Raw genomic sequence first — 15480 nt, 5'->3', positions numbered from 1 at the left:
TTTATGGCCTAACATATGGTCTATCATGTAAAATGTTCCATGTGCACTGGAAAATAATTTGTGTTTTGCTGTTGCTTGGTGAAGTGCTCTGTAGATGTCTATAAGGCCAATTTGGTGGATTGTATTCTTTATCTCTTCTGCTTCTTTGTTGAGTTTCTTTCCAGTTGTTCTGCCTTTCAAAGAAAGTGGTGTATTAAAGTCTCCCACTATGACTGTGGAGGCATCTGTTTGAATTTTCAACTCTTTTGAAGTCTAATTCATGTATTTTGGGGCTCTTTCATTGGGTCCATAGATATTTTTTATGGTTATATCTTCATGTTCAATTGATCCTTTAATAATGTCCTTGTCTCGTATTGTGGTTTATGGCTTAAAGTCAATTTGATCAGCAATTAATTTTGCCACTCCTGCTCTCTTACAGTTGACATTTGCTTGTTATATCTTTTTCCAACCTTTGATTTTTAGTCTATTTTTTTCTTTAAGGGGTGTCTCTTGTAGGCAGCATATTGATGAGTTTTGTTTTCTTAATTCAGTCTGCAACTCTCCGTCTCTTGAGTGGTGCATTTAATCCATTAACTTTCATTGTAACTATCAACAGGTGTGATGGATTGCTGTCCTTTTGGTATGTGTTTTTTCATGGTGTCCCTGGTTTATTTGTTCCATATTATTTTTTGTGCTGAGCTCATTATGTTTATGAATTGTGTTATTTCCTTTGTTGTTATTGTTTTAGTATATGCTGAATAATTTGTGCTTGTCCTCTTTTTCATTGTGATATGAAAATTTACCATTTTTCTTTGAGGTACCCTATGATTTATAATTTTATCTCCAAGTTTAGAAAAGTCCATTGTGTCTTGAAATTCTGTTAACTTTCTCACCAGTTAGAAGTTCTATAACTACACAGTATTTTCCCTCTTTTTGTTTGTTGTTGTCCTCATTTGCCAGTTGATGTCTCTGGTTCCCTGTTTGCAATCTTGTAAGCTCATGTTACTTTGGATATTTCCATAACTGTAGTTTCTGGGTTATGTCATCTTGTGGATTAATGGTTGGCTGTTATTTGCTATTTTTGGTTCTCTGTTCAAAGGACTCCCTTTAGAGTCTCTTGTAAGGTTGGTCTGGTTTTTACAAATTCCCTTAGTTGCTGCTTATCTGGAAATCTCCTAATTTCACCATCATATTTGAGGGACAGTTTTGCCAGGTATGTAATTCTTTGTTGAAAATTTTTCTCTTTCAAAGTTTTATATATACCATCCCATTGCCTTCTCACTTGCATGGTTTCTGCTGAGAAATCAGAGCTTATTCTTACTGGCTGTTCTTTGTAAGTAAGTTTTTGCTTTTCCCATGCTGCTTTCCAGATTCTGTCTTTGCCTTTGGTTTTGATGAGTTTGATGATGATGTTTCTTGGTGATTTTCTTTTGGGGTCTATCCTGTTTGGGGTTCGTTGGACTTCCTGAATAGATACACTCTCATCTTTCATCATATCAGGGAAGTTCTCCTTCAACAAATCTTGGACAATTTGATTGGTGGTTTTATTTTTCTCTTCTTGCTCTGGAATTCCAATGACATGTAGGTTTATTCCTTTTGATGGTATCCCACATGAACCTTAGGCTTTCTCCATTTTTAAAAAAATTTTTTTCTGACTGATCCCTTTCCAAAGAAGTCGTCAGGTATTTGTCTTCAGTCTCATTAATTCTGTCTTCCATTGCATCAATTCTACTCCTTTGCCCTTTCAATATGTTATCTTTCTGATAATTTAGTATTAATCTTCTGGATTTCTGTCTGTAGATTCAGAATCGTTTCTAAATTTCCATTTCTTTTGTCCTTTTTTTCTTGTATTTTCTTCCAAAATTCTTGTAGGATTTTGTCTATATTTTCTTTGGTCTGTCTCAATCCTTTGAAGATAGCCAAATACAATTCTTTTAAATTCCTTATCAGAGCGTTCTAATGCTGCTGCTTCCTCAGGGCTGTGTTCTGGGTGTGTATCCTGCTCCCTTGTTTCTACCACTTTATCTTGCTTCTTTGTGTAGACTGTGATGGTCTGTTGTCTCTGAGACATCGTGGCGTTGTTGTATTGTATTTATCTCTTTAACTGTTTGTGAAGAGCAGCCAAGGTTATTCAGGCCCTTTTTGGTGGTTTTTTATCGTTGGTGTGTTGGTGGAGAAGAAGGTGGTGTCTCTTACTCAGTAAGTGAAGTTGCAGGAGGTATGGGTGTAGTTGTGTATAGTGGGGACTGTTGCTGTCTCCCACTCAGACAAAAATTACAATTGAATAACCATCAAAAAACTAAAAGCTCATGGACAAAGAATATACCATATAATCACACAGGAACTGTAACTGAAGAAAGAGAAAAAACGAAAACCTGCAATATTTGGGGATAGGGCAATTAAAAAAAAAAAAAGGTAGAGAAGGAGAATAATGAGGAAAAAAAGTAGGAAAAATACAAAAAGACAAACAAGGAACGGGGTTAACAATGAGAAAGAAAGAAAAAATATTAAAAAATTTGCAACTAGGAACAGGGAAAAGAAAAAAAGCTGAAAACTAGAGCCTAGGAGGGGAAGCATAAAGAATAATAGTAAAAAGGACAACAGTATTATTAATAATAGTAGTTTTAAAACAGACAAAAACAAGCAAACTAAAAAACCAGAAAAAAAATATAATAAAAAAAAAAAATTGGGGAAGGGCAGGCAGGCACCCAGGCTCCATCAAAGCACAGAATGGGATGGAGCTCCTGCAGGCCTAGAAGGTGGGTGGGAGTGAAGGATGGCCACACCTCTTTCCACTAAATGGGTGTGGGGTATAAGCATAACAAGGGGAATGTTGCAACTATTGTCATCCAGGTCCGGAATGTCCTTGGGGTTACTGGGAAGCAGAACCTGTTCTTAAGCCCCTGGCATCTGGGAGAGCACTGTTGCTTTAAATATCCAAAATGGTCAAGCTGCTTGTAAACATTCAAAATGGCTGCACCCTCCCTACAGGCAAAAGTCCACAGCTCAGCCCGCCTTCATCTTCGCTGCTGCTTTGCCTTTTATTCCCCAGCCACCAGAGCAGTCCTCCGTGCAGTCCCTGGCTACCAGGGCTGATGTTTAGGTTAATTCTTAAGTCCTACCACCACTCAGCAACCTCCAAGCTGTCTGTGCCATCAGGATCACTGCCAGACCGCAGATCTGCTCTGTCTCCTTTTTTGGTATTTTCATGCAAATTCTTCTTCTAGTTGGGGTTTAGTCCACTTCTATATCTTTCCCTTCAAGGCTCAGGGGTCCAGGATAATCTTCTTTGTCTGTGTTAATTGGTTCCCCTTTTGTTTGTTGAAGAGGATTTGTGCATTCTTTCTGCTTGTTCCGCCATCTTACCGGAAGTCCAACTCAGAACTTTTTTGAAACTACGTATTAACTCTATCGATAGGTTTTCTTAAAGACTGTTTTTCTCTGTGAAAAATTTATAGCTGTGATCCTGTATTACTTCCATATACCAGCATGTGATAGTTGACACACATTGATTTTTCTTTGAAACAGTTTTCCTTCAAATTTAAACAAACCATTGCTCACTAAAAATTCATTAATCGTTTAAAACTAGAGCATTTTTTTTTTCTATACAAGAGAGAAATGAGCTAGGCTTAGAGATTATGTTTTTAAATAACAAGATGGATTGTAGGGTAGTAAAAATATATCCTAGTTTCCTGTTATTTTATAATTATAGTTCCGTAAATTGATGCTTCTTGAAGACTTTCATATAAAGACCTGTGCAATTTGTAATAAAGACCATTTTTCTGAAGCATACTTAAAGAATGTTTGGTTAATCAAAAATCTTGATTTTTTAAGCAGGTAATTATTTTAAAGTATATATGTAATAAATTTTATCTTTTAGTCTAAAGCATAAATGGACTTTGGTCAGTATTTTAACATTTTTTCATTGAAGTGTAACGTATGAATATAGTATTAAAAGGCAGCAAACCAAAGGCTCGTGTTAATAGCCAATGATATATCTTTATATATAGTATTTATGTAGGTTAGATTCCAAAAAGTGGAAATGTGTGCTCTTAGAGTATATGCATTCAAATTATTAAATGTTATAGTATCTATTTCTTTCCCAGTTTGGACAATGAGTTTTTTAATACTGCTCCTCACACGTTTCTCTTCTGCTTAGTTTCATCACATTTTGGTATGTTTCTATAATCCGTAAAATGGTTGTTATCATCATGTAAATATTGTTCATTGTTGAGCAAATCGTGGTAGTGGAATTGTGTAGGGCAGGGATTGGAAGAAAAAGGGGAGGAGCTTAAAACTGGTTAGGCCTTTTTATACAGTTGTCTTTGTGGAATTCTTTTCCCGTTTTTCATCTGTATTTTCCTTTGTTTCTAACTTGTGTTGGACTTCATTTCCTATAGCCAGTGTTGTCTCTTAATGGTTTTACTCCCTTGCTGTGCTAGCGCATCTCTGGTAGCTTCCTGAGTCAAGCGCATGTTGTTGTTGTTGTTACATGCTGTCATATCGGACCCAACTCATAGCGACTGCTCCTTGGGTTTCTGAGGCAGTATCACTACGGAAGTAGATTCTTCAGCCTTCCTTCCGAGGAGTGGCTGGGGGGTTTGAACCGCCAGCCTTCTGGTTAGCAGTCAAGTGCCTTAGGCACTACGCTACCAGAGTTGCATGGAAGGGATATTTTTCAGGACCATATGTCTTTTAAAATGACTTTTATTCTTATTGCTAATTAGGTAAGGAATAGAATTCTAATTTTAAATATTTTTTCTTTTGGAATTTTATGTTGTTCCTTTAATTTTTAATTTCCATTATTGCTGTTGAGAAACCAATATCATTCTCTGGCCATTATAATATGACCTGGTTTTTAGTTTTTCTCTCCCTTTTTCCTGGAATTTTTTACCATTATTTATTTACTTGTTTATTTTTAAAGTGAATGTTCTGACATTTCACTGTAATTTGCCTTGATGTGTAGATCTCGTCTCCATTTATTTTGCTAGGTGCTTGGTAGGCCCTTTGAATCAGGAGGATTATGGCCTACTCTTCTGGGAAATTTTCTTGTAGTATTTTATTTCATTTCTTCCCATCATTTCTTTTGTTTCCCAGTTGAACTTTCTGTATTGATCACTGATTATTTTTTCTCACTCATGTTTCCTATTTGTTCTACTTTCAACCTAGGAGATTTTCTCATTTTACTTTCTCTCTCTTCTATTGAATTTTCTTTTATTTCTACACTCATTTTATTTTTCATTTCTGGCTGCTTATTTTTCATGACATTTTTGCTTATGTTTATGGATGTAGCATCTTATCTCTCAGATGATAAGAAATTTATCTTGTGCAACATCACTTAAGGATCTTGTTAAAATGTAGATTCTGATTCCATGTGCCTGAAGTAGGAATATAAATTCTTAGCAGAAGGTTGAACCAGAATGAACTGGTTCAAAGTCCTGATTTTGTGGGGGTTTTGTTCTTTACAGTTTTCTTCTGTTCCCTGTACTTTGTTTCTTCTCAGATTCATTTTTGCTGTTTGCCTTTCATTTGAAGATTTTCCTCAAACAGCTGGTATCCTTGATTGGTTTGTTGGGCTTTAAAGGTTAGATAACTGAGAAAGCTGAATGGAAGCTTGTGTGTTATTGTGTGCCATCAAGTGGATTCTGACCCATAGTGACTGCATAGGACAGAGTAGAACTGCCCCATACAGTTTCCAAGGCTGTAATCTTTACAGTAGCAGGTTGCCACATCTTTCTCCCACAGAGCGGCTGGGGCGTGTGAACTGCTGATCTTTCAGTTAGTAGCTGAGTGGGTAACCATTATGCCACCAGGACTCTTTGTATACCTGTGTGAAACTTGTAAACATTTCACTTCAAGATGACTTATTGTTAGCTGCTGTTGAGTCAGTTCTGACTCATGGCAACCTCTTGGGTGTCAGAGTAGGACTGCTTCATAGTTTTCCAGGCTGGGACTTTTCAGGAGCAGATTGCCTGGCCTGTCTTCTGAGGCACTTCTAGGTAAGTCTGAACCACCAACCTTTCAGCTGGTAGTTGTGCCACCCAAGGACTAGAATATGAATGTCCTGTGCTGGTAAGTTTTCCAGAATCTTCTAACCTCTTGCTATAGAATATAGGTCTGGCTATTATCAGAGTGCTGGTCATCCATCATTATATAGAAATCCCTCTATTTTTCAGTATAGTTCCTCCTCTGTGCCTTGTGCCAGTTTGTACAGCAGCTTAAATGTCTCCAGAAAATAAATCTTAAGTATTCTGTTAGAAATGTGAAGGTGGATCATTGGCCTTTGGATATGTAGTCTGTCTTCCTTTTAAAGGCTTTCGACCAGATCTATTTTCTGCTTTCACCTTCTACGCCATCCTTCATTGCTTCAGAGGATATTGGTGTCGGGGTTCCTGACTTGTTTCTTACTTACCTGTCCCTACTTTTTATATTCATACTTAGCTTCATTTGATCTGTTACTACTCTTCCACCCCATTTGCAGATTTCAAAATTTTGTTAGTTGCTGATGTCATATCTCTTCACATTCTCTGTGCCTGCAGATTTTTCTCTGGAATTATCCCTTTACTATCATTTTAGTAAGGTTTCAAAAGAATCATAAATACAGTGACTAAATGACATTAACAGGGAACTTGCCAGTCTTTAGATTTGTAGGCCCACAGTCTTTCCTGTTTGGAGTTCTGCACTTCTTTCTAATATAAACTTTACCCTTGTTGTTGTTGTTATGTGCCATCGAGTCGGACCCGACTCATAGCGACCCCTCCTTGGGTTTCCGAGGCAGGATCACTACGGAAGTAGATTGCCCCATCTTCCTTCCGAGGAATGGCTGGTGGGTTTGAACCGCCAGCCTTCTGGTTAGCAGTTAAGTGCCTTAGCCACTATGCTACCAGAGCTCCCAAACTTTCCCCTTAGTGCAAGAATTATAATATCAAGTTCTGTTTGTTTAACATAAGGCGAGAACATTGGGCATCTACAAAAATGTCTGAGGGCTATATTAGATTTTTGCCACCTTTGTCAGTAACAATCTCCATACGCACACATATATACACACCCCAGGTCAAGTTTATTTAAAAATATCTATATACAGTAAAATTATCATTGTCTGCGTTTAAACACATACAGTCATATATTCACAGTAAAGAAAAAGACCGTTTTCATCACCCTAAAAGTTTTCTCATGCCCCTCTGTAATTAGTCTGTCCTTTCACTTCAGTCTTTGGCAACCACTCGTGTTGTCTGTCCTTAGAGTTTTCATAGAAATAACGCCTCTTTTTATACTCTTATTTCATCAGTTTACATAATAATGTAATTTAAAGTTAGTATAGCTAGTAGCCTAAACAGGTTAGAAAACAAATACAACTGACTCTTGGTAATCACGCAACTCAACTTCTGTTGCTTCAGAATAGAAAGAACCCTGCTAGTTTTTACCTGATGATCAAGTACATATTCACCTTTGTATGTACCACATTTTGATTCTAGAAAAATGCAAAAGAAACAGATATTTGTTTATTCCCTTGGAGCTACATTCAAGTTCATATTTATGAGAAATATTATTTAAATTTTGATGAGAGTAGTAATTTTATGTTTGTTTTCATCAGGTAAACTGATTATCCCAGTTTTTCTGGTATTTTTAATTTTGATTTTCCTGTGTTTTTTTTTTTCAAATAGAGACAGAGGTCGGAGGAGCAGATCACGCTTGAGAAGACGATCTCGATCACGAGGTGGCCGTAGACGGAGAAGCAGAAGCAAAGTAAAGGAAGATAAATTTAAAGGAAGTCTTTCTGAAGGAATGAAAGTTGAGCAAGAATCTTCATCTGATGATAAGTAAGAATGGACTTTCTTGTAATAATTTTCTTTTTTCAGTTTAGAGAAATACTGTTTGACTTGGAAATCTTGAAATAGTTTTCACCTGAATATCATAAGTGAATCCATTAATTTGCACCGAATTTAACTTTCATGGATATTGTATAGGTCATATGGCAGAAGTAGTAATTTTCCTAATTTAATGCTTCAGTTTTGGCTGGAGTGAATATTGAGTCATTCCTTTATTATGACCTGTCTGTCTTTATTAGGAACATCAGATCTATTTTCAGTAATCAGTCCTGCCTGAATTAGATACCAGGTTTATTTTCATAGGGGTGGGATTGTACACAAACTTTTCAATTTGTATTAAGTGATAGATACTTTGGAATTGAGGCTATCTGATGGCAGGTATGCCTGTTAGTTTGTGAAAATGCAGTAGCATTGTACTATCTAATAAAATAGTGCAAACTTGATTGTCTAAATGGAACACCTCAAAAAATTAATAGATTACGGAGAGGAATTCTTGGGCAGACAAGTCAGGAGAGTCAGGGCAGTGCTTTAGGGTAGAGTCATGTGCCTACTCAGGTTATATGTGAAGATTTGCATGTCCATTTTGACAGAGCTATAGCTTTCATGAACCAACAAAAGTAACAATTTACTTACCTGTCCCAGCTCAGTTATTTTATAGGTGAAAAAACTAAGAGAGGTTAAATGACTTTACTGAGGTATTAACAAAGTTAACCATGACCCTTTTTTGAAATTTAGGGCCTCTTCCTTTTGTCCATAGTTTGGTACCATGAAACAAGTGAGAAAACTGAGAGAAGAGAAGGTTAAATTACTGGCCAGGATGCCAAACCAGGAAACTGTGAAACAGTTTAGAAATAAGAATAAAGGAAATAAATCACCAAAGAGGATATTCAAATGGTCACCAAACACTTGAGAAGGTGTTAAATGTTATTAGCCATCAGAGAGATGCAAATCAAAACATTTGAAAAATAGTAATGCTTAGTGAGGAGGTGGGAAAACAGGAACCCTTATCCTTTGCTCTGGGAGCTCTGGTGGCTTAGTGCCTAAGGCATCTAACTGCTAACCAGAAGGCTTGCGGTTCAAACTCACCAGCCACTCCTCAAAAGAACAGTTGGGCAATCTACTTCCATAGTGTTACCACCTCGGTAACCCAAGGAGGGGTCGCGATGAGTTGGAGCCTGCTCGACAGCAGTGTGTTGCATTGTTTTGTTTGCATTATCCATTGCTGGTGGAAATGCAAAATGGTACAGCCATTGTGAAAAGCAGTGGTGGTTCCCCCCCAGAAAATCTGAAAATTGAACTAACCTATAATACAGCATTTTCACCCTTAGGTATTTATCCAAAAGAAGGCAGAAACTCAAATAGTGACTTGTACGCTGATGTTCATCTTAGCACTAGTCACAATTGCTGAAAGGTAGAAACACCCTAAATGCCCAATAGCAGATGGATGGATAAGCAATATGTGATACATATGTTAGAACAACTCAGCCAGTAGGAGAAATGAAGTCTTGATACATGTTACAATATGGATGGAGAGTGGGAGATAACTAAGTTGAGTGAAATAAATCAGTTGCAGAAGAACATGTATTGTATGGTCTCATTTATATAAAAAAACAAGAAAAGGCAAATATATAGAGAATAAAGTTTATTAGTGGATGGAGCAAGGGGCAAAAGTGGAGTATTGGTGATAAAGTAGCACATTGATTAAGGATTGGGTACAAGTTGAGTGCATCTGTTCTACCTCCTAGCTTGTTGCATGTTGTTGTTATGTGCCGTCAAGTTGGACCCGACTCACAGCGACCCCTCCTTGGGTTTCTGAGGCAGTATCGCTACGGAAGTAGATTGCTCCATCTTCCTTCCAAGGAGTGGCTGGTGGTTTTGAACCACCAGCCTTCTGGTTAGCAGTCAAGTGCCTTAGCCACTATGCTACCAGAGCTCCTAGCTTGTTGCATAGTGCCTGGGATCTTAAAAGCTTGCAAGTGACCATTCACAACATAACATTTGGTCTCTATTTGCCTGAAGCAACAGAGGAAGATGAGTCAGGAGTAGAAGGGTATAGAATGTGTGGCTAATTGCCTCCGTGAACAAGTGCCTCCTTTGAAAAGAGACCAGAACTGGATGGTGCCTGGCTACCATTAACTGAACTTTTTGATCAAAAATGCTACAGAAGGATTCTGATCAAAAGGGGGGAAGTGTACCAAACAGTAGTGTAGCTTAACTAGTGATGAATGTCTGCTGTCAGCATTATGTTCTTTTAAGGTCTATCTGTATAAGATCAGATTGACAATAGGAACTCGAAAGATTACGTAGGACCCTTAGAGGACAGTGAGTTTATGTTAATGGCAGAGAACCAACTCAGAAAAGTAGGGTGAGTGGTTGAATAGCTCAAATAGCTAGTGACACTGAATTGTACATGTAGAAACTTGAATTGGTATATATTTTGCCGTGTCTATTCTCAACAACAAAAGCGACAAATTATATTAGAAGAAGAAAACAAATAAGATGGTTTAAAACATCTTCTCTAACTTAATGATGACCTACATTTTCCAGCTTATACTATTAAAATATATCAAAGTTTTGCTGCACCTGTTAACCAAAAGGTTAGCGGTTGGAACCTACCAACTACTCCTCAAGAGAAAGGTGTGGCAGTCTTTGGAAACCCTGTGGGGCAGTTCTACCTTGCCCTATAGGGTCATGATGAATCCGAATTGACTGTACAGCAGTGAATTTGGTTTTTTGGTTTATGGAAGGATGTTTGCAATTATATATTATCAACAACAGTAAATATATGTAATTTTTTTTTAAGCCTTGAAGACTTTGATGTAGAGGAAGAAGATGAAGAAGCCCTAATAGAACAAAGAAGAATACAAAGGCAGGCAATTGTTCAAGTACGTGATTTTAGTAAAATTTGATCACTCTAGTGAAGAAATTTTTACTTTAACAAAAAGTAAATAGCAGTTGAATGAAGGAGAGTATATATAAAATTCTTTGTGAGATTTGAAAGGATAGTGTCTTCAGTTATTAAAGGTGAGATGATAGAATTCTGTACAAACATCTTTCTTGTAAGACATGAAAATTTTAAGTTTGCTTCTTTTACAGTTAATGGACAAGAAAGCCCCTCATAAATGAGTATACTAAATTAGAGGGATTTTATTTAGCCAAAAAGGAGTCATGCCTTTTACTGTGTGAGACTACAGATACATTGTAGTATCTAATAAAATAATGGCTCTTTTTAATGTAAACATACTTGTTTAAATGGAACATCTAAATTTTAAGATTGGGTTAGAGCTAAGTGATTAATAAATTTGAATGGAAAAGGATATTATATTATATGAGATCCTGATATGGTCATTTGAAGGAAATATTTGTCAGTTCTTCCTTGACCATACTGAAGTAAAGCCATGGCTATTAGACACTTTGTGGGCCGGCAGGCCCTATAAAATGACTTAATGGTCATCAAGAGAGTTTTCTCAGAATGGGAAGGTGAGTGGTGGAGTTAAGACAGAATTACTGAAGAGATGAAAAATATGGTTGGATACTGTAATAAAGACAACAGGAAAAAAAAAAAAAAAACAGCAGTGGTAGCTCCCTTAAATGAATATAGCAAACCAATAATCAGGTGACGTCACAGTGGGGGAGAGAACTTAAATCAGCAGAAATGAGTAGTGAAGGTACTATAAGTAATCAGATGACTTTTAGTTTGTGTCTTTACAACAGGCCAATGGGAATTCCCAAGGAAGCTTGCTTTTTTTGGAACACTGGTGAAATTGTGATTAAACTGGTATCCCTGAAGACTGTTAAATTTTCTTTTGTTCTTGCCTAGGTTCAAATTCCTTATTTGCAACCCCTGGGGCCCAATGTTTTTCAGAACCCAGAATTTTATGAATTGTTTAAAGATAGTATCTATCGTGCATACATGTATATTAATTAATACCATCAATGAGGTGTGGAACAACAACCTATAATCAAGCACATGAATATTTCTGTAATGAGGTATATTCACACTGAGTGAGCTCAATAAGATGACAAAAACTCTCACATCTGGTCAGATTTGATACCTGATGAATATTATGCACAAAGCATTTTTCAGAGCTTTTTGGATTTTGGCATTACATATAAGGGATATGAATCTGATTCACCCCGAAGTATTAATACTTTTTTTTTTTTTTTTTTTAAACATTTGACACTTAAGTACTCTTAACTTTACAGTGCAGCGGTTCTTAGCAAATTAATATGTTCAGGTAGCATCAGATTTTATGAAAATAACATTGGATTGTTATTACAGAAATATAAATATCTTGCTGAAGATAGCAATTTGTCTGTACCATCTGAACCAAGCAGTCCCCAGAGCAGTACCCGTACACGATCACCTTCTCCAGATGATATTTTGGAACGTGTAGCTGCTGATGTCAAAGAATATGAACGGGAGAATGTTGATACATTTGAGGCCTCAGTAAAAGCCAAGCATAATCTCATGACCGTTGAGCAGAATAATGGTAAGATTATTTTTGTTTTGATATTATTAGCATGATTTTCATTGAATTTTTAAGCTCTATACTTTATAATGAGAAACCTAATTTGAGAATGAGATTGGGGAAAAGTGAAAGGGATTAGGAATGTTGTTTCTGCTAAATAGTAAAACAATATTAAATGTACCTAGTGTATGCTCATTGTTTTTCATTAGTTCATATATATACTAGATAGTATACTGAACTCTACAGCCATTACCATTTTGCTAGAGAGTATTTTAAAACAGATTTCAACAGTGAATTTCATTACACCTAAAACCAGTTTTTATCTGTCAGCTAAAGACTTTTTAAAAACATTTTTTACCATACTTAATAAAATTGATAAATTTTAAATGTCATCTGATGTCTATTATAGTTGGTTTGTTTGAATCAAAATCCAAAACAAGATGCACACATTGCACTTGAGGTATATATCTGTATGTCTCTCTTACTCTTTAATAGTTTTCCTTCCCATCTTTTTTTCTTTCCCTCTCATGCTTCATGTTTACTTGTGAGGATACTAGGCCATTCGTCTTATAAAATTTTCCACTCTTATTCTGGCTGGCCACACTATATGTGTGTGTGTCATTTCCTGTATCCCCAATGTTTCCTGCAAATGTTGGAGAATTGGATAGACTTAGGTTTAATTTTTGGCAAGAACTTTTTATAGCTTGTGCTGTATACTTGGGTTACATCAGGCAGTACATATTGTTTGTTGTTGTTGTTGTTATGTGCCGTCAAGTCATCTCTGACTCATAGTAATCCCTCCTTGGATTTCCCAGGCAGTATCTCTACAGTATTAGATTGCCAAACCTTCTTTCCAAAGAGTGGCTGGTGGGTTTGAACTGCCAACCTTCTCGTTAGCAATCAAGTATCTTAGGTTAGTTGTCCTGTTTTTGTTGACATTAATATTGATTCTTTATTTAGATAGATCAGCCACATCTATCCAATGTACAGTGTTACTCCAACTGTTCATCTCATGGTTTTAGCGGCCACTGATGATCATTACTTAGCTCCATTATTTTATTGGGGGATTCCAAAATGGTACTTTTTTGTTGTTTTCCTTGTCAGTCTTTCTGAATTCATTAGCTATAATTCTTCTATTTCTCCCATGTGGTTACCCCAAAAAGACACTTCTCCCATATGGTTACCCTAAAATATAGTTTGTGTAGGAAAGGCAGGATAAATCCTGTTTTATTTCCTTAATTGACTGTTTTTTAGAATAGAATAGAGTTGGTGCCCTAGCAATTTCCAGTGTTGACCACTGAGATTTTGGGGTTTGTTGCAATTTTTATTGTCTGGTATCATAATGTAGTTGATATGTTTCAATCCATTGCTGTCATTTTTCTTATTGAAGCTCAGATTGTTCTGTCATCATCCTAGTTGGGGGAGGAGCCCTTTTACATTGATTTCTAATGTCCTTTTGCCCCAGCCTCTTTTGTAGTGGTCAGCAAATTTTTTCTACAAAAAATGAGTTAGTAAATATGTTCAATTTAAGTAAATATTTTAGAATTATTTCCTTTGTTCCAACTGCTGAACTCTGCTGTTACAGTGCAAAAGCAGCTGTAAACGTGTATTAATAAATGAGTATGGCTATGCTCCAGAAAAGCTCTGTATGGACACCAAAATTTGAGTTTCTTGTTCTTTTTATGTGTCATGAACTACTATTCTTTTGATTTTTTTTTTTTATTTTGTCCCAAACATTTAAAAATGTAAAAACCATTCTTAGCTCATGGGCCTTAGAAAAAGAAGCTATGGGCTAAGCTCAGCAAGTGTTGTTCTAGCACAAAAACATACTGCAGGCTCATAGCACTTGCTCATCCATTGCATATCTTGCCCCAGAACTAAAATACGCTATTTCTCCAAGGAACCTGGTTTCATTTAATAGGAAATATCATTTGGAGATCACAATTTGAACACCTAGGGATTGCCATTGCTCCGTCATCCTTTCAGTGGAGAAAGCTAGGACATAGTTACTTTTTTTCTGAAAAGGAGCTGCCCATACTAATACTGCCAATTCAAATTTGAGATTAATGGATTTTTATTAACTTCCTTGATTTAATGTATTTATAAATGTATATGTCTTTATACATATCTTTTCTTGAGGTCCCTGGGTGGTGAAAATGGTTGCTATATTTTTGCATAAATAATGTGTGTGTCGTACTCCCCCCCTTTTTTTTCTCATGTTAGTCTTCTGTGTACATTATATGTATGGGCATGATATTTACAAAAAATGCAGTAAGTGCTTGATTTCTAGCCATACAGTTGATGGTTCAAACTCACCTTGAGGTTGCATCAAGAGACAGGCCCAGTGACCTGCTTCCAAAAAGTCACAGCCTTGAAAACCCTGTGTATAAGGCTACTCTGCACACATGGGGTCATCAGAAATGACTAGATGGCAACTTTATTATTTTGAAACTTTTATACACCCATACATGTCACTGTTACTATCAGTATTGAGTGTACTGAGTGCAATTTGAAATTCGTTTTCTCTTTAGAATATATTATAAAATATATAGATAAAATTCTGTTTTAAAGTCATTTGAAATAATTCTTGTGTGGTTATACCACCAATTTGATGTACCATTAAGGTTATTTCTGCTTGCTTTTGAGTTTTAGGATTTTTTTTTTTTTAATTATTAAAAACATTTACATAGTTCCAAAATCAAAACTGTAAAATAAGCTACATTTTACCATTAAAAGGTTTCAATATATTTGTGTGTGTGTGTGTGTATGTTCATGTATGTGTAATCTATCTCCTCACAAAGAATAGTATTCTGTATGAAATGATTTTCTACATTTTTATAGCCCCCTTAGTAGTTGATTTTTTTAGTTATTAGAGTATTAACTTAAGGAATGATAGTGAAAGTGATATTAAGTCTTTAGATTTTCCAAAATGCATCCTTTTAGTAAAAAGTGGATATATTTTATCTTACTTGTTAAAAAGAATACTAAATTGAATAGTAATTAAAAAAAAAAACTCATGAAAGAAAAAAGTTTGAATTTCTGTTAGTGTTTTTTCCATTGACTTATTTTTGGTTTAATTTGTACTAATACAAAATACTAATGCAATTCATTTCTTTTAAGGTTCATCTCAAAAGAAACTATTGGCACCTGATATGTTTACAGAATCTGATGACATGTTTGCTGCATATTTTGATGTAGGT

General features: G+C 36.0%; 1 protein-coding gene across 1 annotated transcript in view; it reads left to right on the top strand.

Moving 5' to 3' along the window:
• Positions 1–15480, top strand: part of PRPF4B (pre-mRNA processing factor 4B) — a 52995-nt gene that overhangs the window by 15898 nt on the left and 21617 nt on the right. The window contains 4 exon segments of the mRNA XM_007935355.2: positions 7644–7799; positions 10612–10693; positions 12091–12301; positions 15401–15474. Coding sequence (XP_007933546.2) covers positions 7644–7799; positions 10612–10693; positions 12091–12301; positions 15401–15474 — 523 coding nt within the window.

Source organism: Orycteropus afer, unplaced genomic scaffold (assembly GCF_000298275.1).
Source record: "Orycteropus afer afer isolate SDZICR_OR568_19922 unplaced genomic scaffold, OryAfe1.0 scaffold00027, whole genome shotgun sequence".
NCBI lineage: Eukaryota > Metazoa > Chordata > Mammalia > Tubulidentata > Orycteropodidae > Orycteropus > Orycteropus afer.
Note: the sequence above shows the minus strand (reverse complement) of the source record. Positions and strands in the feature narration are given on the sequence as shown.